We start from the raw sequence: 26,067 nt of genomic DNA on the forward strand, positions 1-26,067 counted from the left end.
CAACTATTTATTTTTTCTCAGCATTATGCCTGAATTTATGGACATCTGTTTCTACCCTTTTTTCCAATCATTCACCAGCCTGAAAGATTCCACAATTTTTCCTCATGTAAATGTTTCACATACTTCTGAGCATTCTCACCAGCTTCCTTTTACCCCTCTTTATAGTGAGCTCTGCACCTTTCCAAACCTCTCTCTCTGGCAGTTGCCAGAGTTTCACTCAGAGTTAAAAGTGCAGTGAGATTTGGATTTCATGTTCTAGCTTGATGTTTCCCAGATCTATTTTACTGATAATGATGAGCACTGTCTCTCTTCTGGCAGCTGTGGAGTACAGTTCTGATGTTTGTTGAAGGACTTACTGCAGTTCTGTTCCCCACTGGAGGTGGATTCTGTGTTCCTTTCACAGAGTGCATGTCCATGTGCAGATGTGTTTTCCCAATGTGTGCTGACCTCCATTTTTCAGCATTAATTTCTTCTGCCTTTCCTGTTCCACAGTCATTTACAAGAATTTAATGATGAATCATTGATGATGATGAAATAGCTCCTGGTGGTCAGTAGCTTTGTGCAGAAGATGAATGTAACCAGATCTCTTCCAGATTTTCTATAAATGAAGGCTCTGTGCAGAGGGGTTATATGAAAAGAGATGGAAACGGATGTTGATTTTTAAATGTTAATAAACATGTAGTTGGCTCTTTTTTCTCTTTTTTTCTCTGTTCATTCACATTTATGTAGTGGCCTAAGGCTGACTCTGATGGCTGGTTGAAATCTAGTGTGTTTTATCTTTTTCTTGATACCGTCTTGGATAGTAAAACATACAGCATATTCTTCAGGTAGGAAGTATTTGGGGAAGGTAGCAGTTCTCAATAGGAAGGAAAGCACAGTTTGTCTTCTGCCTAATTTCCCTTAGTCCTGTTGCAAGTACTGAAGAACATTATTTGCTTCCCAAGATTTAAAGAAGAGTCAATTTTGTCTTCCAATAAATGAAATTGAAGGACACCATCAAAGCTTATTTGAAGGTGCTGGAAGATAGTCCCTGAATGAGGAGAAAGAAATGTTTTAACTGTTGGTTATTGAGCAATGACCAGGGCAACTTAAAAGATTAATTTCTCTTAGAATGCATTAGGATTTTCTATATATTGTGTGTTTAATACTCTAAAAAATGTGTGAAAACTGGTGGAGGGACAGATGCATATCACTACAGGCTGGATACAACAAGAGACCTTTCCTGTAAAGCCAAGGTACCTGGGAACTGTGAGCATGTAGCATCACACTTACAAAATCCTTCAAAACTTAAGAAGTGCATTACTGATTTTGATACAGATTTCTGAATTAGATGTACTTAAAAATGCATGCTGGATTTATAGGAGTAATAAATTCTAGCAAAACTTGAAACAGTAGAACTTTTTTGTTTATAAATGGTGAGGTAGATGGATGGGCCACCTGTGGGTGCAAGCAAGGTAGTAGTTAATGTGATGTAAATCGACTAGCGTGCAATTTAATAAAAAGAAGCCAGGGTTTTTTTGCTCTCTGCAAGTATGAAAGCTGCATGAGCCTCCTTGTTCACTGGTCTCTACAGATTCCCTTCTCTGAGACTGAGCAAGCAGTGAGCAGAGCTGTTCTGTGGCACTGTTGCTCTCTATTAGGGAAAAACAGAAGGAAAAACCTGAAAGTGCTGCAAATAACCCCTTTTTATCTTCACTGCTTCATCCAGACTTGTGAAATTGGTTTAAAATTCCTTAAACTCTCTTACTTGGTTAATAATGTGTTTTCCAGCACGCTAACATTTGCTGTTTAAACCTTTGCCAGGACGGGAGCAGTTCCATGGCCTCGGGTCTATGTACTGCAGAGGAGCGGCTGCTGTGATCCTCACGTACGACGTGAACAGCCTCCAGAGCCTGACAGAGCTGGAAGAAAGATTCTTGGCTCTGACAGACAGTGCAAGTGCTGACTGCATTTTTGCTATTGTTGGAAATAAAGTTGACCTCAGCGATGACTGTACTTTAGCACCGGATGAAAACAGACCCGGGAAGTCTGGTGCCAGCTGTGGCTCAAAGGTGCGAAAACAAGTCCGTGCAGAGGATGCAATCGCGCTCTATAAAAAGATACTGAAATACAAAATGCTAGATGAGAAGGATGTTCCAGCAGCTGAGAAAATGTGTTTTGAGACCAGTGCAAAGACAGGATACAAGGTGGACTACCTGTTTGAAACTGTGTTTGACATGGTAGTCCCAATAATCATACGGCAGAAAGCTGAGGGGCCACCGCAAACCGTAGACATCACGGACTACAAGCCAGCCAAAAGGACAAAATCAGGTTGTTGTGCCTGAACCATCTATGTGACATAGAAAGGGGAGGGATTGTTCACTCCAGCAAAATGAGGACTATGAACTGCTTGCAGTTGACCAGAAAGGAAAAGTCGAGGAATAAGGAGACTAAAACGGTGTATTAAAAAAAAAAGAAAAGAAACAATAAATCTTCTGACCGTTAAAGGCTTCTGGGAAGCTCTGTGTATAAAAAAATGGGAATGCAAGTGAAATTATGGATTAAGTTTCCATGGGCTCTGAAGACAAGTGGTGTGTTATTAGAATGGGTAGTGACAATCATTTGGACAGATTTGAAAGATTCTGATTTTTAGTGACTTGCCATTTCATGTTGCATGTAAATGATCTGTTTGTGTACTCTTGAAAACTTTCATATGATGATCTTTTCCCTTACGATTCTGACTTTGGAAGACTGAACACACAGTACTTTTTTATTCTTAAGGAAAAAAAGAAAATCCAGGTATATTTATATTTGTAGCTAATAAATCAATTGCAATCTTTTTATGTCAGACTTGACAGCATATGATTCAGAAGCTGAACTATTAAAATCACTGTGGATATGTACTGTTCATTTGGAGACTTTATTAATGAGAATTCTTCTTCCATAGTGGGCTTTCATGTGTTAACAAGCAGTATCCCAGCTCTGGCTGTTCTAATTGCAAGTTGCAGGAGGAATTTTTTTTCTTTCCTTCCATTTTTCCCTTGTAATTCTTTTTAATATAGGTGGGTTTTGGGGAAGAAATCAATCTTATTTTGTCTGTATTTTTGTAAAAACCTCTTTTTGGTGCCTTTAGGGGTCTCATTGTGTTCAGCATCTGTGTCTGTCTCTTTTCCCACTCCTTAGTTGTTCTCAGGCAGAGCTGCAGCTTTGATTTTTATCAGCTATGCATGACATTACTACCTGGAGTAGTAATTACCTCTACCTGGAGGGAAGTGAAGACTGGTGTTTTCTGATGTGAAACAGGCTAATGCAGGAGGAAGGGAAGAAACTGCCTTTTGTGGAGTAAGAAGCCCATGAAGAGCAATAATGAGGTACAGGTTTCTCTCCTGACTGCAGTAAAAAGGTGTGGCTAACACTTAATACAGCTCCTGGAGTTTCCCAACCCTCTCAGCTACAAAGAATGCACGTAGTGACCCAGGAGCTCACACTGAACTGAGGCAGAGTGAAGAACTTCTAGTTTTAAACACAACCTGAGACGCCCCCATTCCTCCCAAAAGCAGCCAACCACTCAAGCCCAAGGATGCAGCTTGCATATTTTCAGTTTTGTGAGCTCCTGTGTGGAGACTCCATCTTCCTTTGGGTGCCTCTGGTACAATTTTCTAAAACTAAGGGTTGGTGGTTCTTATTCTTTGTCACTGCCTCTCTCTGTCCCACCCAAATCACAGTTGTTCCATATATAGGGAGAAAATTCCTAAATAAATAATAAATTAAATTTTTACTAAATGTATTTAAAGCACTTTTTTTTTTCAGAAGTTCATCCTATTGAGCAAATTCCTGCAGAGCAGTAGCTTTATTTTCTGCTTTCAAGTTAATTCATAGTACACATGTAGTGGGGAAGAATGGCTTGAGAGAGAAACCACTCAGCATTAAATAAAATAATCATAGGTTTGGGTTGGAAGGGATCTTTAAATGTCATCTAGTCTACTTCCCCATGCATTGAGCAGGTAGGTTTTCAGTTTGATCAGGTTACTCTGTCCAATCAAAACTTGAATATTTCCACAGATGGGGCACTTACCACCTCTCTGGGTGGTGCAACAGGTGCAACACCTGTTGCAGTGTTTTACAAACCTCATTGTCAAAATGTCTTCCTTGTATCTAGTCTGCACCTGTCCTTTTGTGGTTTAAAATCATTACCCCTTTTCCTATTGCTACAGGCCCTACTAAGGGTTGTAATCTTTTGGGTTTGCCAGTGGCTTGCAGACACCTACCAGTGTCAGAGACTAAACAGCACCTGAGCTGTGGTATTTTAAAATGTGTATAATTAGAAACCTTCTAGTCATTAACACAATTCCAGGGCCAGTATGTAGTCTTCCCTCAGGACTGGGAAGAGACAAACAGGCTACACTCTCAGTTTTGTTTGTGACCAAAGGGTTCTGCAGACACACTTGTGAGAAGTCCAGCACTGGCTTTTCTGCTTCTGTTGGCAGCTGAACCTGCAACACATGCTGATTGCAAGGTCAGGCATTCTGGGAGATATACATCTAGAAGGCACAGAATAGGAAAAATAGTTGTAAGTTTAACATCCAACACTTCTTAAGGTATAAATATTTGCAATTTAGTTGCACCAGCGCTTGATTCATATGAGATGTTAAGTCTTTCTAAAAGCTCCAACTTGGGTGTTTTCACCAAATAAGATGACACAGGAACCAGTCTTGTGTGATGCACTCCTGCCTTTAAGGCTGCTCTTGTCTGGTATGATCTTGTTTTTTTTAGTGTTGCTGGCTATTGTTCCTTGAGAAATTTCTGAGTTATGATGGGATGACACTGTACCAGCCTTTGTGAGATCATGGGATTACAGGACAAAACCTGGGAAGTAGTTGTGTAATACATGGGAGCTGTTGAAGAGGTCAGTTGTCTGGGGCTGGGCCTGTTGTGGTGATGCTGCTGAAGCCAAGGGAAATCCTCCCTGCCAGGACTGCTGAAGGTGGTTGAAAGCATGGGCTATGGACTCTGCCTGCCATGCCAGGGAGGGGGAACTCATTTGACAAGCATTTATTCCCCCTGCCCCTCTCCCTGTTGTGTCTGGATTATGTGAAGTGATCATATAGTGAAATAAAAGAGGTGCTATTTTTGGCCATGCTGGGTGAATGTGAGCTACAGGCCAGCCAGTGCCTGAGGTGATGGCTGAGCCAGGCTGACCATGGGGAAGGATCTGTGCCAGAGTGGTTGAGAAGGATCCATCCTGCTTTCTGCCCTCCACAGGCACTCATGGTACAAAATGGAGTCTGCCATGGGCCCTTGACAACCCCAACAAGGCTACAAGTCTTGTGGGGGCCACAAAAAAGCCTCCTCTGCCAGTGCCCATAGGGCTGGCAAAGCTTCTGAGCCTCTTAGCTGCATCCTTGCCCACATCCTGGTGGGAAGGCCTCCTGCCTCTTTCTGTTACTCTGTTAGTGAATCGTGGGGTGCTGTGATGTTGCTTCTGTCCCTTGTTCAGCAGGGTTTAGCTGTTGTGTGCACAACAACTGCAGGGCCATGTCCCCACTCCCCCTCAGTGAGTGGCCATGTCTGGAGGTGCCACTGGTCCCCATGGGGTTACAGGGGCAGCCGCTGCCTGCCCTTGGGTGCTTTTGGCATATTGGCAGTGACCCCTCAGCCTCTCCTCTGGCAACAATCTCACACCTCCTGTGCCAAGGCCATACTTGCTGTTTGCTAATTTTCTATTTCTGGCAGCCATGGACAAGCACAGTCATACAGGGTGTGAACAGACTCTGCTATTTTGGTCAATAGCTCTGAGGGAATAATTGGGGTCAACTCACATCACTTTGTTGACTTCACTTATATCAGTGTTAATACACTGTTGCACTACCTATAGAATATAGGTAGGTTAATACACTGTTGCAATACCTATAGAAGGGAAATATAACCTCATTTATCTTCTCCAGGCTCGGCAGCATGTTCTACTTCACATGTTTTCAAACAGGAAAGTGTAGGAAGCATACACCATGCTTTGAAGTAGAAAATGTGGTCAAACCAAGGCAAAACATTTGTGGTTTTTTTTACATCCTAGGCTGGAGCACTCTAGTTCAGTAAAAGGATTGTTTTGTTTTGCTGTAGCTGAGTTTTTTCTGTAGAAAGGTGTTTTAGCTTCCTGAAAGTGGATTCTACAACTACAACTGTGGAATGGTTTGGGTTGGAAGGGATCTTCAAGAATCATCTAGTTCCAACCCTCTGGCCATGGGCAGGGACATCTGCCAGCCACTTGAGCAGGTTGCTCAAAGCCCCATCCAGCCTGGCCTTGAACACCCTTGGGCGTGGGACGGCCACAGCTTCTCTGTGCAATCTACTCTAGTGTCTCACCACCCTCACAGTAAAAAAATGCCCTCCTTCTGTCCAATCTAAATCAACCCTCTTTCAGTTTAAAACTGCTTCCCCTTGCCCTGTACACTACAGGTCTTGTTGAGTCTCCTTTAGGTACTTTGAGGCTGCTGTAAGATCTCCCCAGAGCCTTTTTCAGCTGAACAACCCCAACTGTCAGCCTGTCTTCCTAGGAGAGGAGGTAAACTTGCAGCTGAGAGGCAGTGTGACAAGTCAGTGTCCTTCCATGCAGTGGATGAGTCCTTCACGCTCTGGATGAACTCACCAGGTGCAATCCTCTGTGTGCTGTGAGTGTTCCACGTGTCTGTGTGCAGAGCTCCCTGCCCTGCTCTGAGCCGCGATTGCGCAGCTTTGGGGAAACGCAGCTCCGGGTACATGGACCTGAAGCACCTGACACACACCAAGTACAGAAGCTCAAGCCTGCTTAGCACCCTGTGAGTTTTATGGTTGGTTTGTCTTTTCCCTGCACTATGCTGATGTGTTCCACTTAATGCTGTGCTGGGACCACTCTGAACAAACTTGTTAAGATCAGCTTATTGAATCAGAGAAAATGAAGAGGCAAAGCAACTGTTGGTGGAAGAACCATGTGCTGAAGTTTTATGTGCAAGAGCAATGATCTTTGTAGGAAGATTAGGCAATATATTAGCCATGAAAATCCAAATAGTTTGCTGCTGTTGTTGACATAATCAGTTTTTACAGATTTGTTTAACCTTCAGTTGAGTTTTCTTAAACACTGAATGTGCTGCATTGCCAGAGTTACATGCTGTACAACCCACAAGTGGTGGTTGTATCCTACAAGCACTGCTGCCTAGCAATATGTGGAAGAGGCAAATTGTGTGTTCTTGGGTATTTGTTTTTGCCATGTTTAAGATAATTGGCAAATATGGAATAAATTTAGCTCACATTGACTGCAATGCTTTCAGTACTAAGAGTTCTATTTAGCTGAAATAAATAAAAGTGTGATAAGTTTGTTGAGGGGCTGCCTTTCAGAACTAATGCAGGGTCAGAGAGCTCATTTAAAGCTCAGGTAATTTCTCTGTTTATGGCTATATCTAATTATATGAGCAGCTAATGTAGGTCAGACAGTGTGCTAGGTAAGTACCTGAAGGCAGCCTACTAGAAAGATGGCAGGGGACTTTTTACAAGGGCATGTAGTGCCAGGACAAGAGGGAATGGTTTCAAATTGAGAGTAGGTTTGGATTAGATATTAAAAAAAAATCTTTACTGTGAAGGTGGTGATGCACTGGAATACGTTGCCCTGAGAAGTTTTGGGTGCCCCATCCCTGGAAGTGTTTAAGGCCAGGTTGGATGTCACTCTTAACAACCTGTTCTATTGAAAGATCTCCCTGTCCATGGCAGGGGGCTTGGAACAAAATTATTTTTATGGTCCCTTGCAATTCAACCCATTCTATGATTGTAGACCTTTAACTTAATTTATATATATATATATATTTTTTTTTTTTTTTGTGGAGGTAACACTTGTCAAGTCTGGTTGTTATAATCTGCAATGCCACAGTTTATTTGCTTTCATCATTCTAACAACAGATTAAATACTATTTTACTTGTTCATCTTAAATAAGTGATTTTAGAGACAGATCTCTTAGATCTTTTTAAGTGCAATGAAACAAACAAGTGTTCCCCGGTTGAAGAGTTTGAGTTTCAGTGGGAGGAGTTTGCTGGGAGTGCTTTTCTAATTCCTTAGTGCAAACAAACTATTTCAACAGAGTAGTCCATATGCATTGTATGGAAAAACACAGTTTACAAAATAGAAATCACCAACAAATAGAGATGTAGAAAAAAAGGGTTTATTTATGATACAGTGAGGTTGGAATGTAATAATCAAAGCCAAGAAGCACCTGAAGCAGGAGTGAGGTGAGTTACTGAAAAATCACTGTCATTGCTATAAATATTAATCAGGTTATGTGAACATGAAATTTATAGCTGATCCTTTTTTCCCTCCTCTCTTGCAGCGCTGACAGACAACTTCGGGCTAAATTGTTTCTCTCTAGAGAAGGAAAGAACTAGCCATTCTGGCAATTATCACCCCTTTTCTACAGGAAAAGATGATGCTAAATAAATGCCTTGCTTCCCTCCCCTTTGCTTTTGCAAGGATGACTCTGCAGGTTGGGATGGTGGCTATCCCATTGCCACTTGTCCCCAGCTGTCAGGACAGGACACATTAAAGAGCCAGCTGGCAGGGCTGCCAGTTCTGTGTTGGAGGGTCATGTGGCATCCAGCACTCCTGCACACCCTACCCTGTGTGCTACTCCAACATGATGTGCCTAAAGCTTGTTTGTGATGAGTGGCTTCATTTTAGAGGGGAAAAGGTGCAATGCAAAAACCAATTGCTGCTGCTGTGGGGGTGGTGTGACACAGGTGAACTGTCCACAGCATGGTGGAGCAAGGGATTGTTTGGCTTGGGGTATGTCTAGGAAAAAAACACCATCAAGCTTGTAAAATAAAATAAAATGCTAGTCTTCTTCATGTAGACTTCTAACCAAACTGAAAGAGTTGCTTTTTGTGATTTACTGTTTTTGGGAGCCTGTGGGCTTTGTTACTGGCAGTGGTTAAGTGCTAAAGCATGGTGAGGCTTTGGAGGAAAAAAAAAAGATGGTGTTGGGTGTGCTTGAAATGCCCAAGCAGAAAATACTAAAATGTAAATTAGGTTTCAGTGCTGGACATGAGCATTTTGGACCACAGTACATTTTCAGTATTTTGCAACAATTTAGGACTTAGATCATCCTGTGTTAATTTATGGAATTGCAGCTGTTAGTGTTTACTGTTGTGACAAATACAGTAAATAGAAAGATACATATATTCTCTTCAGGTAAAGGCGGTGGGTATCTGACCAAGGAAACCTTTTATTACTGAAGTTCTTTTGGTGTTTCAAAGCTGTGAGTATTTCTATCATGTGGCAAATGATGTAATATTAGACTAGCAAAAAATGTGTATATATTCTGCATAGCGGGAGAACACACCACTAGATCTGTTCGACTTAATTTGTGTTATACTTAACTTGCTTTTACAGACATTTAAAAAATTAATTTCCATTCAGCTTTTGAGGTAATAAGTTAAAAAAAGCACCAACATGATTTATTCAATTGTCTAACCACCTCAGAAGGCTCCTCAGTACAAGAACTATGCGATAAGGAGGTTCCTTATACTGCAAGAGACTTCTATAAGTTTTTCATACAGACTTGACATCTGCTGATATGGCTTCGGATGAGTCCTGCCTTGAGCGTGTCTCCCGAGGGCTTGCTTTGGAAGGGCTGGTCGATGGTGGTGAGCCAGAAGCTGTATTTGTTTGCAAAGTAGTGACAGGTTCCGCGGGCGCCGTTGCATTCGATGAAAGGAGTCGCCCTGAAATCTTCCAGGCAGCTCCCAGGAGAAACCAGCGACTGTCCTCCACCTTCATCACCAGCAGCAGTGTGCTAAGGGAGACAAGGAGGGCAGTGTTCAGAGTGCAGCCTCAGGCAGTGCTGTCATAAACTTACATGTGTGAAAAGAGAAAAACCACTAGAATTGCTCCCAATTCTTATCTCCAGAGCAGAAAGTTGGCCAGTCCTGCAGCTGTGTAAGGGTTTGGCTATGCTATAACTATATAAAGCAGCTAGCCCATGTGCTGATGCCTCTTTGAAATCTTCTAACAAGCATCTTTTCTGTAGTTAAGATTTTCACTGTTGGAAATTTTAGAATTGGAGAATCATTTAGGTGGAAAGGGCCCACTGGAGGTCACTTCCCCCAGTTCCCTGCTCAAAGCAGAGCTGACACCAAAGTTGCCCTCAGTTGTTCCACGGTGGAGTTGTTAATACCTCCAAGGATGGACCTCCCACAACTTGTCTGCACCATCTTGCTCCTCTGTTTTACTACCCTCGTTAAGAACAATTTTCACCATATATTTAACTCAAACTTCCCAAATTATAAAGTCTTACTCTGCATTGCATGTGAGGAGCACTGCAGAAGCAGAATTGGCTTCTATACAGTAACTAGTTCCTCGTATGACATGTTTTTTTTAACAGTGAATTACACCAGAATCATGCATCTTTACACCACTCAACTGTTGCCTTTGACAGGTACTGTGATAATGAACTGAATGTTGCTTTTCTTCTGTCAAAGGCATTACTAACAAAATGGGCACTTTTTCTGTCCCTTTAATAAGTACACAGCTGTCTTCTTAAGCTATACTGTAGAATTTTTGTTAGGAACTGAAAAGAATCTGTACTATAAAAGAAAGCAGCTGGAAAATAAAGTTCTTAAACAGTTTTTTAAATGTAGGGAATGTAAGAGGCAGCATAAATTATTTCAACTTTGAGGCCCCTGCAGTTGGAGCTGGAAAGCAGATAGTAAACCCTGCTGGTGCTATTTGAGCCCTGGTGTGGGAGCAGCCCTGCTTGGCAACCTCAGGATGAGCACTGGTATTCCATGCTTGGTCTGTAAGCTCCAACTCTACGCCTATAACATCTCTTCTGGTGTTCCCTATGTCTTTTTATCCTCCTGCAATGCTTACCCATATAGGATGTGTGATAGTGGAGTGCCCTTGCTACATGAAATCTCACTGACTTCTCTGGCTCCTCTGTTTTGGCAGAGTCTGTGCTGACTGAGGATTGTCCCTTACTCAGGGGAAGGAGGTGACAAATTTAAGCCAAGGAATTAAAACAGCATGTACTCTGAGAAAACCACAAGTGTGCTCTACTTCTTCCACAGTTGCCTGAGAAGCAAAAATGAGTACACTAAACACTTCATTTGCTCCACAAGCTAGCTGGGAAAATGGGGATTTTTCTCACAGTGCTGACAGACTTTGTTCTGGCAAAAAGTTCTTGCTAAGGTGACAACTTTGCTCTTAACAATGCTCAGTGTTTACATGGGGCTCTGAAAATATTTAATTAATTCTTGGCATTCTTGTGAAGGAACTATGAGATTGGTATCAGGGCTTTTTATAGAAGCAAAAGAAAGGTCAAACACAGGGATGGTAAAAAATTTGACCTACTCTCTCAAAATGTACGGATTTTTTTTTCTGTACCTAATTTTGGATTTGCCTGTAACTTATTTTCTGAAAAATTAAGTTTTTGACTTTTGACATACAAATGGTTTGTGGGTATGATTGATTATTGTTCTTTTATGATGTCTTCTGCCACAGAAATCTTGTTTCTTTTCCAGTACTGTTTACTTCAGGATTCAGCCCAGTCTTCAAAAAGTTAACAACATGGGCATGCTGCTGCAGGTTTTGACTCTTGTGGTCATCAAGCAAGTCAGAAAAATGAGCATCTGTCAGACCATTCACTGACATTTTAGATGCTCTTTACCGTGCTAAGCTCTCTGGGGCTCATATTATCCCTCTGTAGAGTCTTGCAGAAAATAGGCCCTTCAGTAGGTTTTCTGCTGTACACCCAGCACTAAGTTTTTCTGTAACATCCCATTTCCTAATTATAAGATCACAAGATTGAAGAGCTCATGTACACAATGGGATGTACAGCTCAGCTCTTACTGCCAACAACACTGAAACTTAATTTTTAAAACAATCAGAGGCTGTCTCTCTTTCCAGAGTAAGTGAAAGACTTTGGCTTCAAAATCTTCGACCAAAGCACCAGTGATTTTTACATTTTGAAAAGAATGGAAAAAGAATGTTGTTGCTTTTTCTTTTTTTCCCTCTAGATCAGCTTCTTAGTAGTGATGTATGTAAATAACTACAGATCTTTAGCTGTGACAATGCTCTGTATGCTCCTGTTGCACCTCATTGTAATTTTATTAAGTCACAGCTGTCCTTTAATTGTGTTCTGAAGTGCTATTTTGTACATAAAGTAAGGTCTCCAGATGCTACTCTGACAAGAGACAATTTTCTCTGAAATTCACAGAAATTTTCATCTTCCTGGAAATTACTTTTGTAGTTCCCTGGTTCCCCAGTATGATGCATGGTTTTGGTCTTGCTGCCTCTGAAGTGGAGCAGCCTTACTAGTACCAAACATTCAAATTTAAAAGCCATTGCTGCACAAAATGTGACCCTGGAGACCCAATACCATAAGGAAGGAATATCCGATCCACAAACTGCGCCAGCCTTCAGGGCAGTGAGGAATAGAAGCTTCTTGGCTGTGGACAGCAATTGCCACAGCTGGGGCCTCACAGACCGAGCAGCGACTGATATATGGCTTAATGTCTTCTTCTGCCACGGGCATCATTGGGAGAGGTGCTGTGGTTGAGAGCCAGTAGGATTTATCATTTCGACTTGCATAGTAACAAATGTCCCCAGGGTTACAGTAGAGGAATGGCATGGTGCTAAAGCGAGACAAACACGAGCCAGCCAGCCCTGTTCAAAAAGAAGAAGCAAAAAGCAATCATTCTCACAGAAGACAATGCACACTTCCAGCTTCCTGCTCTTTCCCAAGTACCTGCCAGGAAAGCCCCGTGGTCCAGAATGTTTTGCTGGCTTTACAGGTGCCCTCAAACAACACTAATGATTTGCAGGAGCTCTCTTAGGGCCACTCCATGAAGACATGCAGTTTTTATATTCTCGTTTTGGTGCTTCCTAAGCCTGTTTGTTGTAGTCCCAGCCTTTGGAATCCAGGCTGCTGCCAGCTGTTTAGGTCCACTCTGGCCAGCTAGGGACCGCAGCCCACACAGTCTTACATGGACGAAAGCAAAAAACCGGAAGCGCTCTTCTCCATGTGGGGACAAATGTCTTCTGTTTATTGCCTTGAGAACCACCACATAGAAAAACCCGCATGGGAAGAGACCTCATGGCTCATGGCGGGAGACACTTATATCCGGGGAATGGGGGGCGGAGGAGAAGGACCACGGCCAATGGGATACCAGTAGGGAGGGGTGAGGGGAGGGACTAACCAGGGAATAGACCACCAGGGGGGTATTGGGGACAGGGGTGGCTGAGGGAGAAGCCCTGTGATAGGAGAGGGGGAAGAACAAACCATGTGATATAACAAACTATTCAGTGCAATATGAAGACTACTCTGTGCAAATCTCTAATAACCCAGTGCAAAACAACTAAATAAACTATTTAGTGCAATACAACAAGCAGTATTTGTACATACCTAGATCCTGGTTGTGTGCTTTCTCTTGTCCTTCAAAATACAGCAGGCTGTATCCACTCCAGAGTTTGTTCATGCCCACTGGGCACATTGGCTCTTGGTCGGACTGGCTGTGCTTCACCAGCAGGTATCCCATGCTGACACTGCGGCCCGGCATGCCTGGGGGCCCGGGGCTGCCGGGGCGGCCTGGCTGGCCTTAGAGGAGAGCAGAAAAGAAAGAATCCAACTGGGTTTGTGCTCCCACAAATGATCTGGTGCTAGCTGATATTCCAGCTAAGCTGCTGACAAACAACTTAATGGCATGATGCCTTTGCTTTATGGTAAGTTTTTGTTAGAAGAGCTGCAGTTCTAGGATTATAACAGTTGCTGGATCAGGCTCCCTGGTTTCTAACATAATGCATTTCACACCAGAACTAGGGAAAGTCACAAATAAAGTTCTGATGAATTTGAGCATACAGGGATGAGCAGATTTTTCCTTTAAAATATTTTCTTAGTCCAAGATTAACCAGTAGTTGTTGGACTTCTTGCATTTGACTCATACACTTGAAACTATGCTCTGGAAATACCTTTTTTTTGTGTGCGTAGCTAACTAAGATAGTAATAGTTCTGCTCTTTGATTTGATAAGGACACAGGTATTTCCTTTGCAGATACATTCCCTTAAACTTCATCTATCCAAGTTTCACCTACCCAGTCATTCATCTCCATGAATGTAACTGTTAGTTAAACACTAGGCTGAAAATACTTAAAGAGAATAAATACACTCAGAATGAAACAAAGTCATGAGTGGACTGATATTTACAGCTATCAAAATTTATTCTGAAAATACTGCTCTAAAGTAACTCTTAACATTTAATTAGTTGTCCCTTGTGAAGTATCTATGAAAACAGATGCTCTCCTCCCCTCCCTTTCCCTCTCCTCCTGCACCTTCCATTTGCTCCCTGCCCCCTTCTCTTGTCCCCTCCTCTCTCTCATTTCCTTCCAGTGAAGTAGTAACTGCAGAGAGATTAAGTGCAGAGAAATGGGAAAGAGGAAAAAAGTGCTGTGTGATATCTCTTACCTTCAAATCCCACCGGACCCTGAAATCCCATTCCTCCTTGTTCCCCTCTGGAGCCAGGAGGAGCTGGAATGCCACCCCTGCCCTGGAGTCCTGGCTCTCCTGGTGAGCCTCTGAAACCTTATACAACAATGGTTATAAGCACAGTGACTGCAGACATATCAACATGCCCATCCCACTTTGTTAACATGAGCTCTACTTGTGTACGTTTGGTCCTGTCTGCTGGGTTTGCACTGAAGGTAAGATCCTATGGTACTTGCTCAGGCAAAAAGCACCAAGTTCACTAGAAAAGCTTGCTGGGGTCAAGACTACATGAGTCCCACAACCTTAATCCTTCACTCTAGGCACCACTTATCTCTGATGAGGCTCATGGCAAAAGGTGCAGTACATCAGCTCTACACATCACTGATGCTATGTTATTCCCTGAGCTGACAGTGTTCCCACAAGGATGTGCATTTTTCACCAAAAATGTTCAGTCTTGATGTGCATGAGATCCGTATCTGATGTTGCTTTGGCTTTGTGAGTGTTGCCAAAGTTATTTCCTGTTTTGCTTATGTTCTGAATGCTAGGAGGAGGAAGAAAGCTGAAGCCTCAGCTTTGGAAGACTAAAAATTGACTCTCCTTTCTGGATTACAGACTTTAAAGTAGAAGAGCATCAAATCAGTGCTCTGGTGGCCTCAGTCTGCTAAGGGGAACAGCTTTCAGTCTGAATATGTGATTCCTACCTGGATCTCCTGGTGGGCCCTGAGGTCCCATATCTCCTGGGCTTCCCTGAGGTCCTATACTTCCACGGGGACCCGGTGAACCTTGCTCAGCAACCAGCCTTGGAGGATCAGGGGCTCGCCCAGGAGAGCCTGGAGGTCCCTGGAAGCCTGTTATTAGAAGCAAGATGAGATAGTTTGATTTAGAAAAACCCCAACCACCCTATATTTTTTCCTTAATGTACTTTCATCCAGAGACATGTTGCTCTTACTTGGCTCCATATGCATGAGAGGTCTATGGTTTGCAACTCACCAGCTTGGGTATAGCAGCTATATTATATTGGGGAAATATGTGTGGGTATGGGATGCCCAAGATGAGACAATCTCCAAGTATGGGATCATCTCCAAGAGACTGTCTTCACCTGAACTGTACATAGACAAGCAAAAGGAAATTAATGATGCTACTGCTCCCTCATTTATGACACAGGAAGCTGGAAAGTTCCCCCCCAAACAGCTGCAAGTCTCTGAGGTGCAGCACCATCTTTTGGTGGGCTTCAAGAGACACAAATACGTGATGGTATAGATGGAGTGGTGGATTTTAAAGCTCTCTTTAAATATTCAGGATGTCTACTCTGCAGGATTAATTTAGACAATAAATCCTTCTTTTTATTGACTGCAAAAATGGCTCTGATTTTGGAGTTGGCACCTCATACCAGTCAAATTCATAAAGCCAAAACTTGACTACTCATGTTAAATTCAGGCATCTGCCCCCTGGAATTTTCCAGAATTCACAGAGTCATGCAGGATGGAGGGCTCTGGAGGTTACCAAGCCCAACCTGCTGCTCAAAGCAGGGCCAGTTAGATCAGCTCTGTGGAGCTGCAGAATGAGTGGTTTCAGGAGGAGCCACACATGTGACTGCACACACTTACCCGTTACTCCTCTATCCCCCTTGGGTCCAATGGGTCCCAGGTCACCTGGAAATCCTACTGTGCCCATAAAGCCAATGACACCTTGTTCACCCCTGGGACCTTTAATGCAAAATGACAAGTGGCATTATTGCATTTCAGCACAAATCAAGTGAGTGCAAAAGTCACGGTTTTAAAGCTGCTGTAGCACAGAAGGCTCCCCTGCTTTCTGCCATGATCAGCATTTCCCATCCTTACCTTTTGGTCCAGGGAATCCAGGCAGGCCAGGTCTTCCTGATAATCCAGGATCACCTCTGCTTCCTTTTGGGCCGATTTCTCCAGTCCTACCTGTTTCTCCACTTTCACCTTTGCTTCCTGGTGGAGCAGGTGTTCCAGGCTGCCCCTGTGGTCCTGGATAGCCTGTTTAGAGGACATATAGATTGTACTCTGTTTATACTTAACACTTGGGCACAGAGGAAAGTAACAGAACTATCTAACTGTATCCCATCAGGTTCTATTTCCTTAATTTAAGCAGGGGACAGACTTATTCAGCACTCCTGCTCCTGCTCTCAGGCTGGCAGCAGTGGCAGAGGAATTAGAGTATGAAACTCCCACAAAACAGTGTCTTCTCAAGCAAGATTTCAGCAGAAATAGGGTGCCTGCTGAGATACAGCCTTCCATGAACTATTCCTTCACTACCAAATGCCCCACTTCCCTAGGTGTTTCCTTGCTTCATCCTAAATTATCCAAGTAGCTAGAGAGAAATCAGAGAGCAGCAAGTATCTGACTCAGAGCCAAGGACTTACTGTTCTGTGTATCTTAGTGCTTCAGTTGAACATCTGGAACCAAGTAAGTACTTCATGTTATCTTGGGAATTATGGAAACAGCTTCTTTTTCTAGAATTTCATATTGCCTGAAGCTAAACCTGGCAGGTTTCTCTTCAGTTACCTCTGCTGCTTACAAGACATTTGGACCTTTTTTTCTGAGGAGAGAATAGCCCTTACTGTGTAGGGTTTTGAGTGGGGCATCTCTTGTGCTGCCTTTTGAAGCTGGATCACATGAGAATACGACTGCAAGATATATGTGACAAAGTCAGAGTGAGCCACACTTGTCTCACCATTTTGGCTGGGATATGGTGTTCCTGTTTCCACTTTCCTGACTGCTTGGAGAGTTGGAATCAGCATGCAAAGTCAGGCCAACTAAAATCCTCTCTTAACTTGGAAGCCTAGGCATTTTGTTGGTTTTCAGCTGGTTTGTCTGTTCTAAGTTTTTGCTGAGTTTACATAAAAATTTCCATCCACCATATAAAGATGTTTGTGGAACAACTTCTGCTACAAGCTCTGCATAGTGGCACTGCAGTTTGAAATGATTGTGCAGTCCAATAAGGTACAGGAATTTTCAAGAAGGAAGAGCTAATCCTTTCCAGTGTAATTTAGCTTGCATGGTCATTTCACATAGGAGAATTTTGTGAATGATTAAGACTATTTAATAGACTTGCAAGTCTACCACAGACCTCAGATTTTAGAATAGTAGATTAGCATAATGCTTCTGAAAGTTGTCAATAGAATTATGGATTATTTAATCTGGTGTTTGCAGGAAGATCAAACCCTCCCATGAGGACAACCAAGCCTTTTGCTTTCAAGAGGTTATTATCTATCTGATAACCCCTCTATTATCTGATCTACCATGAGTTCTGTCCAACAATTTTAGTGCTATATTTAATAGGGCTACTTTACTGATTCAAGACAGAAATAACAATGACTGCTGTTGCATGAATTACCTGGTACTCCATCTAGACCTGGGGAGCCTTTATCACCAGGATATCCTGATATATTTGAAATCCCAGGAGGCCCTGGAAATCCTTCCTGCCCAGGAATACCAAAGGATCCTGGGACTCCTGAAGGGAAAAAAAGAAATAATTATTACTGCAAGGAAAATGCACAATTGCAATTAAAATGAGTCACCTTAGACTAAGGAGTGGGATTTTCAAAATAGAAAACACCTGCAGTTCCCATTGATTTTTGTTTTATTTTTTCAGATGATACCATGGAAGTAGTTTTTTATTTTTTAAAGAACCAAATACTAGTCCTCTGCCAAAGCTCTCTGGGCAGCTAATTACATTTCACTGTGTTGAATACTGATAATCTTGTGTCTGCCAGGTAAAATATTATTTCAAGATAGGAAGTACTCAAAATATCCTAGGTATACTGAAGCAGGCAGGAAGGCAGCTTTGTTCTTCTGTGCCTGCAGGGTCAGGGCTGACAATTAGCATTATGTGGCATGAGTTAAAACCAAAAGTTCAAATCCAAGAAGTTCTCTAGAGATGAAAAATTGTTAAGTGGTCAAAAATCTGCCCTACCAATAACAGATTATTCTTTTAAGTATCCTGAAGTTCTTAGGAAGCTGACCTTCTGTTTATAATTGTGACAAATAAAAATGAATGAGGTAAGCTGTTTTTTTGAATGCTTGATAATAAATCTCTGAATGGCGTTTGAGGATAGCATAGCATGTTAGTAACAATAAAGTGTAACACAAAAGAATATGTATGAGCCATTGAACCAAGCAAACAAAAGCTTTGTTTAAAAAACAACCCCCCAAAAAACATATGTAATTAGTTTATTTGTTCATAACATCAGTCTGGTGGCTTCTTGATGGATGAAAACCAGGTGGTGACCCATTCTGAGATGAGCACAGTCTGTTACAGCACAGAGGGCTGGAGCTTGCTCTGCACAAGGGATAGATGGCACCAGCAAAGCACTGTGTATGGGAACAGAGCCCCTGAGGTGCCAGCAGGACCATCACACATCGAGAGACAGTGAGGCTTTCAGGAGAAAGGGAAATATGGACAGGTTTGCAACAAAAAGAGAGAGGGGTCCTGCTTTTGTGTCACCGGAACTCGATTAAAAATATTTGGGGAGCCGATGGCTGAGAGTAGCCTCTGGCCTTTGCAGCTTGCTGAGCCCAGTGGGTGCTACAAGATGGGGAAGCAGCCAGGCTGTGCAGCACTGGGGAATACACACTGCTGATCCTGGGCAAGGGCTGGCTGAGCTGCAGCACAAACTCCAAACAGTGATCTCCCCAGCTTGGGGAGTTCACCCATTCACCTGTCTATACCATAGTGTATTTTGTGATGTCTCTAACACCCACAGAGGAAACAAGTCACAGGTGGATGCCATTCTCTGGAGCACAGACCTGGAACACCTCTCTCTCCCTTCTGGCCTGGAGGTCCTCGGCTGCCTTCTACTCTGCTTGGCTCTCCTGCTTCTCCTTTGTCCCCCACTGCACCTGGGAAACCTGCAGAGCCGTACCCATCTGGACCTGTTGAGTTGTTCAGAATAAAGAGGAAAGCTGAAATGTTTCTGCATACAACAGTGCATGCTAAAGGATATGTACAGAGCATGTGGATTTACAAAATACATGAGACTGTAATGGCTCATTGGATTAAAGGCTCATGATGAGAAAAAAGGCCTTGAAGTTTTAACTTTATCAGAGGAAAGAAATTATGATTTGAAGTTGTCTTCTGATCCACCTATGGAGTTGCACATAGTGTATGAGTTGTTTGCCAGAGCCCACAATATTGAAGCACATTCCAAAGCTTTGGAGGACACAGTTTAAAAAGTTGCCTTACAAAGATCTCACTGACCAAACTTGAAGACAACACAATGTTGTGCCTGTGAACAGGCAGAGTAACAGCCTCACTTACCTGGTGATCCTGGTAAGCCCTTAGTGCCTGGTAAACCATGCAGTCCACTGATTCCTCTGAAGCCAGGCTGGCCTGTTTTAAAATTATATTCATGATTATCATAATAATTTTTATTAGTCTGTATATATTCCTGGGCAAAAAAAAATCAAATGCTTGAATAAATGCTATTCTATATTAAAATATGGTGTATTATATGCAAATAAATTAATTACTCTAAGTTTATTATGAAATACACCATGCTATGGTTTTTTGATTGGCAAATTTTGTTCTTATCCAATAAACTCATTACTCAAGAGATATTTTTAAAAATGTCTCTGATCCATCTGGCAGCATGTCATTAGTTCCAGTCTTGCTGCCATAGTTTTTTTAATAACCATTTAGTTTTCCAAAATCCTCAAGCCAAGACAATTATGACATAATTGTAGACTCTAAATGTGGTTATAATAAAGCTGTCTTCAGGAGCAATTCATTCTGTGTCATTTAAAAAAACCCCAAACTCTAAAATAATGTCTGATAGCTACCGTTACTATTGTTACAGGTAAAATTTATTCCGTCTATTTGTACCTGTCAAAATGGTAAGTATGATGTTAAAGCTAGACAATGGCCAGAGCTCTGGAGGACTATTCAGTCTCAGAAAAATAAGTGTCTGTCTGTCTCTCTTCACTGTCTAAAAAGGCAGTCTTCATAAGTGTATTAGCTTAGCTTTGAGGCAGATTCAGATAGAAGAATCTTACTAAAAGATTTCTGGCTGAAAGTTAGAAAAAAATCAGCTGCCTTAATATAGTAAAGAGTTAAGTGGCAACCATTGAGATTCCGTATCCTGTGATACAAACAGCTTCATTTTAAACAATCACCTGCATTTTCATAGCACAATTCTGTCTAAACCGTAAGTCAATTATTCTTGAAACCAGACATTGAATCAGTTAAAAGCTTTTGGTGATGATGCAGGACAAATACATTGTTTGCTATCTAATGCCACATTATAATATTCTCATATTGTACATTACTACCCTTGCTGCATGTTTAATAATTTTTATTGCTTTTTTTCTTCCTAGCTGTCATGAAAAAAAAAAAAAAGTTTCTTGAAACTGCTTTCCTAGTTGAAGAGGTCATCAACAGTTAAAACGAGCTGAACAAGATACCAGAAGCCATAAATCAGCAACATCTCATTGTTAATACACTTGGACTTTGTGAGGAACAAATATTTTAGTACAGGAAACTCTGCCACTCTGAACTGCGAAACCCCCCTTTCTTCTTCTTCACCCCAAAAGAACATTTGCAAGTGCTCACACAGAAATGATTGAATAGCTGAAGCTGTACAAATACCTGCTTGTCCTGGTAAGCCAGGCCAGCCAGGAGCTCCCTTTTGACCTGTAAGTCCAGGAGTGCCAGGGCTTCCTTGCTGCCCTGGGGGGCCAACCAGTCCTGGCAAACCTGTGTGACAACAATGAATCATTGCTCATGAGCATCCTTAAAACCAACAGCCAAAACACAGACTTGTGCTACTTTCATTCTCCCAGGCAGAAAGATGAAGACTTTCCCTTCCTGATGTCACTGTATGACACTCACTGCTCATCCAAGTGGGAGAAAACTAAAGAGAGCACAGGTAGGAGAGACAAAGTATAAAAGAACAGCTCATTCCAAACTTCAGGTTTCTGACAGCCTCAGAAAGACAGCAGGCTCCTCCTAATAAAATAACTTGACTTCTATTGCCAGTTACAACAAGTGATTTCATTTCTGTGCATGTCATTTTCCCCCTTCTGCTGCACTTGTTTTGCCTTTCCCACTGAGAAGCGGATCAGACAAGAAACGTTTCCCAGTGAGGCACCTGTTGAAGCTCTTCCAGTCTTGGCTGGAGCTTCTAAGCCCTCTAAGGAGAAAATGTGTGGAACAACTGTTCTAAAAGAGCATTTTCCATGATCCTCCTGCAACAGGAAATGTTCTTAAGCCCTGAGTGTGTGATCCAGCCACAGCTGAACCTGACTTGGCTTCTCTTGTACAGTTGGCCCATGAGCCTGGCTCAAAGGCTCTGTAACTGTGTCCTGGGAGATACTGACTTCATTTATGGCAGGAAAGGTCACTGAAAAGCCTACTCCTTGTAGTATTGAGACATTAGAATACCTGAGTATGCCAGCAATATAACACTTTGACAGGACACATGGTTGCTATAGAAGAGGAAAAAAATTATATCAAGTAAAGTTAGGTTTTTGCAATTTCCTTTTAACTTCTGCTGCAAGTTCCACATCCTTGTCACTGCTCCTCACCAATTTCCAGAATGATGAACATATTAAAAACTTAATTACTTTCTTTTGATGGAAAGAGTATTTTTCTTTTTCCTCTTAAACAATGTTATTCTTTGGAGTGTTAAAAAGAATATTTTACCTTCCTGTCCCACAGAGCCAGGGACACCCTGTGTGCCCTTGAGGCCTTCAATTCCAGGGAAACCAGGATCACCACCTTCTCCTTTTGGTCCCACACCTCCTCTTATGCCTGGAAAACCACAAAACCAGTATATTCCTTTAATTCTTTTCATATTCTTTTAAACAAACAAGCATAACATGAACATGGTTACTGAATGGGTCTTGATCTGGCCACATAAAGACATTCTTCTAGCCAAGGTGCTTACATAATCTGGGAGCATGAACAGTCCTCTGGCCAAACGATCATTAAACTTGTTTTTAAAAGTGCTCCCAAATTATGTGGAATAGGACACTGATGTTCAAGTGCGCTGCATGTACAGGGAAATTTAATATACTACCTAACAACTCAATCCAAAATCTACAAGATTTTGCTATCCCACCTTCTATAATCATGGCCTGATAATGCTCTTTTTGTCATAAACAGCAAAACAAATTATATAGAAATGTTTACTGGAGTTGCCAGTGATGATGTTTACTGCTGTAATGGTATTTTCAGTTGAAGAGGTAAATGTAGCACATATTAACTTCAATAGAGAGGAGATGAACCTCTCCAGGAGCTGTCATGAGAACACAGGTTCAAGAGCCACCAAAAGCCCATAGAAAACTCCCCTTCCCTTTCTCTGGGAACTTTGGTATGTGAAAAGAAACACATTCAGAGAGCAACTGTGAAATTAATACCTGTTAAGCCTGGCACACCAACTTCCCCTTTCAGGCCTGGCATTCCTGGTAAGTTTATAGTATCTCCCCGATCACCTATTTCAAACAAAAATGAACACATGAGTGGTAAGGCTTTAATTTAAACAGTACTTCCTGTTGTTTTGAAGGAATTGCAACTTCAGAGGCAAAAGTCTGCAACTATTATCTTTTTAGAATAGAAGAGAAGTAAATTAAAGACAGCAAAGAAAGTGTCTGGAACAGCCTCCCTCCTTGCCACAGATTTATCCATGGACAGCACAGTGTTGCATGAAATGAACAGTATTAACCTTTTTAGAGTCTTCCACACCTACAATATCATTCTGTAAGACTGTAGAAAGACTCTGGGATTGAAGACACACTGACACCCCTCAGAAACTTAATGTCAAGAATTTGATGGGTGATGAATACAGAGTGCTCAGATAAGAGAACAAACTCACCTATTTCTCCATGTGAGCCAGGAGTACCAAAATGGCCTGAAATTCCTGGAATGCCCTTTTCTCCCTATCATATGATTGAAAACAAGCATCAGTTAGTGAAAATGAGGATTTATTCAACCTTCCAAGCAGCTGACTTTGGAAATACTAAAAAAAGGCTATTAAAAGTACCACTTTTGAATTTCTGTAGTACTTTATAGAGTAATGTGCCAGCAGTCTGTTAATCTAAATCAGTACCAACCAAGGGACAAGTTATGTTTGCAAAGGCTTAAGTTTAAAATTGAGCATTATGCATATATAGCAATGAGAACTTGTGCTAGTTTTGGCTGGGGCAGAGTTGTTTTTTTTTTCCACAGTAGCCAGTACAGGGTTGTGTTTTGGATTTGTGCTGGAAACATTTGAGCTTGATAACACAGGGATGTTTTCATTCCTACTGAACTGAACTTACACCGTGTCAGGACATTTTTTGCTCGTCACTCCACCCTGCCAGTGAGCAGGCTGGGGGTGAGCAAGGATTTGGGAGGGGACACAGCTGGGACAGCTGATCCCAACTGATCCAATGGGTATCCCACACTCTGTGGCCTCATGCTCAGCATGTAAGGCAGGGGCGTGGTGGACTGGAGGGTAACAATGCTTGGGGATTGTCTGGGCATCAGCCAGTTGGTAGGGGGCAATAGTTTTCATTTTTATCACTTGTCTTTCTTGGGTTTTATTTATTTATCATTGTTATATTATTATTATTAATACTAGTACTATTATTATTTATTGTTATTGTACTTTATTTCAATTATACTGTTCTTATCTACAAGTTCTCTCACTTTTACCCTTCCAATTCTCTTCTCCCCATCCTGCTGGGGATGTGTGGAGGAGCAAGTGACCAGGTGGGGCTTAGATTCTGGCTGAGGTTAAACCCTAACAGTCCTGCAGTCCTTGGTTAAAAAAAAATCTTACTGAAACCTGAAGGCAAAGAGAACCTGAGAAAGGAACATAGTTTTTGTGTCTCTTAAATAAATGATGTCTATGAGTCCATTGTCAGGCCTTTTCTAAGTGTTTATTTCTTCCAGTGTAACTTATTTTGCAGCCAAAGTGAATTACAATGAATTACCCTCTAGAAGCTAAGATTCTTAGGCTCTTTTAGTGTTAGGTAAGTGACAGTGAGTAACTTTTGGCAGTGATACCATTAAGTCCTGGGACAAAGAGAAAAATAAGCCCAACACTGAGAATAATTTTTACCAGCAGCTGTGGCAACAGGATCAAAGATCTAGAAGGAACCATCTGGGTCCTCACTGGCAAAATGCCAGCATATGAAATCTGGATGTCTCACAATGAGAAAAGAAATTACTCTGCCTTATGAATGTTGAAGGGAGCAAGCAAAAGTATTTGATCTATTCATCCAATGCTTATGGCATTTTTATCTTTGCACTGCTGTTGTTCGGCAAAATTTCAAGGGGTGAATGCCACTTCCTGAGAAGCTGAATGCCAGCACAAGGACACCCTTATTCCCTCATGTGCCTGAACTCACTCTGACTCCTGTGGTGCCAGGGAAGCCTCTGATGCCAGGAGAACCAGCAGGACCAGGATACCCTTTCACGCCTGTCAGCCCTTTCGCGCCGATGTCTCCTTTCACACCAGCCACGTAGCTGGGATGCCCAGGGGACCCTGGGGTTCCTGTCTTTCCAGGAAGGCCTGGCATTCCCTTGCTACCTGCAGGCAGGGAAGAAGAAAATTAAATAAGGGAAGACTGACATGCAGGCTTGTGTGTAAGAAGGTTTCCTGCTACTAGTTTTCCTACTGTCTTCTTCTTGAAACATTGCACCACAATGTGCTGTACAAGTCAATACACACACATACACCCACCCACACCCACATCATCCCTCAAAGCTTTCCTTGGGGGTGACTCTGTGAAATGCATCCAGGAGTTCACTTTCTGCTGTCAGAGACCTTGCTGGGGAGGCTGCAGCCAAGTGGTACAATGAGCAGGGAATATTTAATTTGGTAGCTGAGAAAAAGCACTAAATGAGAGTTCTGAATGTACTTGCCTTGTTTTACTATGACCACTGACCTTTTAAGCCAAAGAATCCCTTTGTGCCCCTTTCTCCAACATCTCCTTTTTCACCTTTAACTTCCATCATCATGCTGGGCATGAGCTTTGGAGGGTCTCCTGGGGGGCCTTGATCCCCACGGTCACCTAAGAGGTAAAACGCCCAACCACGTTACAAAATGCTAGTCAGCAGCATGGCCAGAAAAAGTGAACAGAAGAGTAAATTAGGAAAAAGGAATGACCTTGCACAAGCTACAGAAAACCTATTTGCATGAAAAGTAACGTGTCAATACAATGTGGCAGTGCAAGAGTCACGCTTAAGAAAACATGAAAACTGAGTTAAACTTTTGTACATAAAATCCTTGGAGTTGGACCCGGACTCCTCTGTGATAGATAATTTATCTCTCAGCAGATCAGCTAGGAATCATGTTTTTATAAAAAAAGCCCCAAAATCATGGTTTATTAAAAAACCCAAGAAGCACAAATGATAAAGCACAGAAAAGTAGTTTAGTTCTAGTGCAAAGGAAATTCTCAATCAAAAAGCCTTGGGCAAAAGAAAGTGTTTGGATTTGTTATCAGCTATAGTGTTCATTTTCTTGACTTTATTGGGTGATATCAGTAAATAATGTCCAGAAGAAGGGATCCATACAGACTCCATGACTGTCTTAGTTCTTTGTGGGGTGCAGAGATAGGCCAGTAACCCAGACTTGTCTCCTA

The 26,067-nt window shown here is 42.1% G+C and overlaps 2 protein-coding genes across 2 annotated transcripts in view; one reads left to right on the forward strand and one right to left on the reverse strand.

Annotated features, from left to right (window-relative positions):
• The window catches only part of RAB20 (RAB20, member RAS oncogene family), a 29,071-nt gene extending 25,309 nt beyond the window's left edge, over positions 1-3,762 (forward strand). Inside the window, exon 2 of the mRNA XM_066571616.1 lies at positions 1,804-3,762. Within this exon, the coding sequence (XP_066427713.1) occupies positions 1,804-2,324 (521 nt within the window). The 3' untranslated portion in view covers positions 2,325-3,762. The remainder of the gene's footprint in view (positions 1-1,803) is intronic.
• Positions 3,763-8,140: 4,378 nt separating this feature from the next.
• COL4A2 (collagen type IV alpha 2 chain) overlaps positions 8,141-26,067 on the reverse strand; it is a 141,725-nt gene continuing 123,798 nt past the window's right edge. Inside the window, exons 31-46 of the mRNA XM_066545329.1 lie at positions 25,372-25,497; positions 24,832-25,013; positions 23,313-23,376; positions 22,858-22,932; positions 22,142-22,249; positions 21,086-21,193; positions 19,760-19,831; positions 19,249-19,374; positions 17,837-17,953; positions 16,315-16,476; positions 16,081-16,179; positions 15,175-15,321; positions 14,453-14,569; positions 13,398-13,589; positions 12,372-12,658; positions 8,141-9,788 (exon numbers count right to left, since the gene is read on the reverse strand). Coding sequence (XP_066401426.1) covers positions 9,534-9,788; positions 12,372-12,658; positions 13,398-13,589; positions 14,453-14,569; positions 15,175-15,321; positions 16,081-16,179; positions 16,315-16,476; positions 17,837-17,953; positions 19,249-19,374; positions 19,760-19,831; positions 21,086-21,193; positions 22,142-22,249; positions 22,858-22,932; positions 23,313-23,376; positions 24,832-25,013; positions 25,372-25,497 — 2,237 coding nt within the window. The 3' untranslated portion in view covers positions 8,141-9,533. The remainder of the gene's footprint in view (positions 9,789-12,371; positions 12,659-13,397; positions 13,590-14,452; positions 14,570-15,174; positions 15,322-16,080; positions 16,180-16,314; positions 16,477-17,836; positions 17,954-19,248; positions 19,375-19,759; positions 19,832-21,085; positions 21,194-22,141; positions 22,250-22,857; positions 22,933-23,312; positions 23,377-24,831; positions 25,014-25,371; positions 25,498-26,067) is intronic.

Source organism: Molothrus aeneus, chromosome 2, assembly GCF_037042795.1.
Source record: "Molothrus aeneus isolate 106 chromosome 2, BPBGC_Maene_1.0, whole genome shotgun sequence".
Lineage (NCBI taxonomy): Eukaryota > Metazoa > Chordata > Aves > Passeriformes > Icteridae > Molothrus > Molothrus aeneus.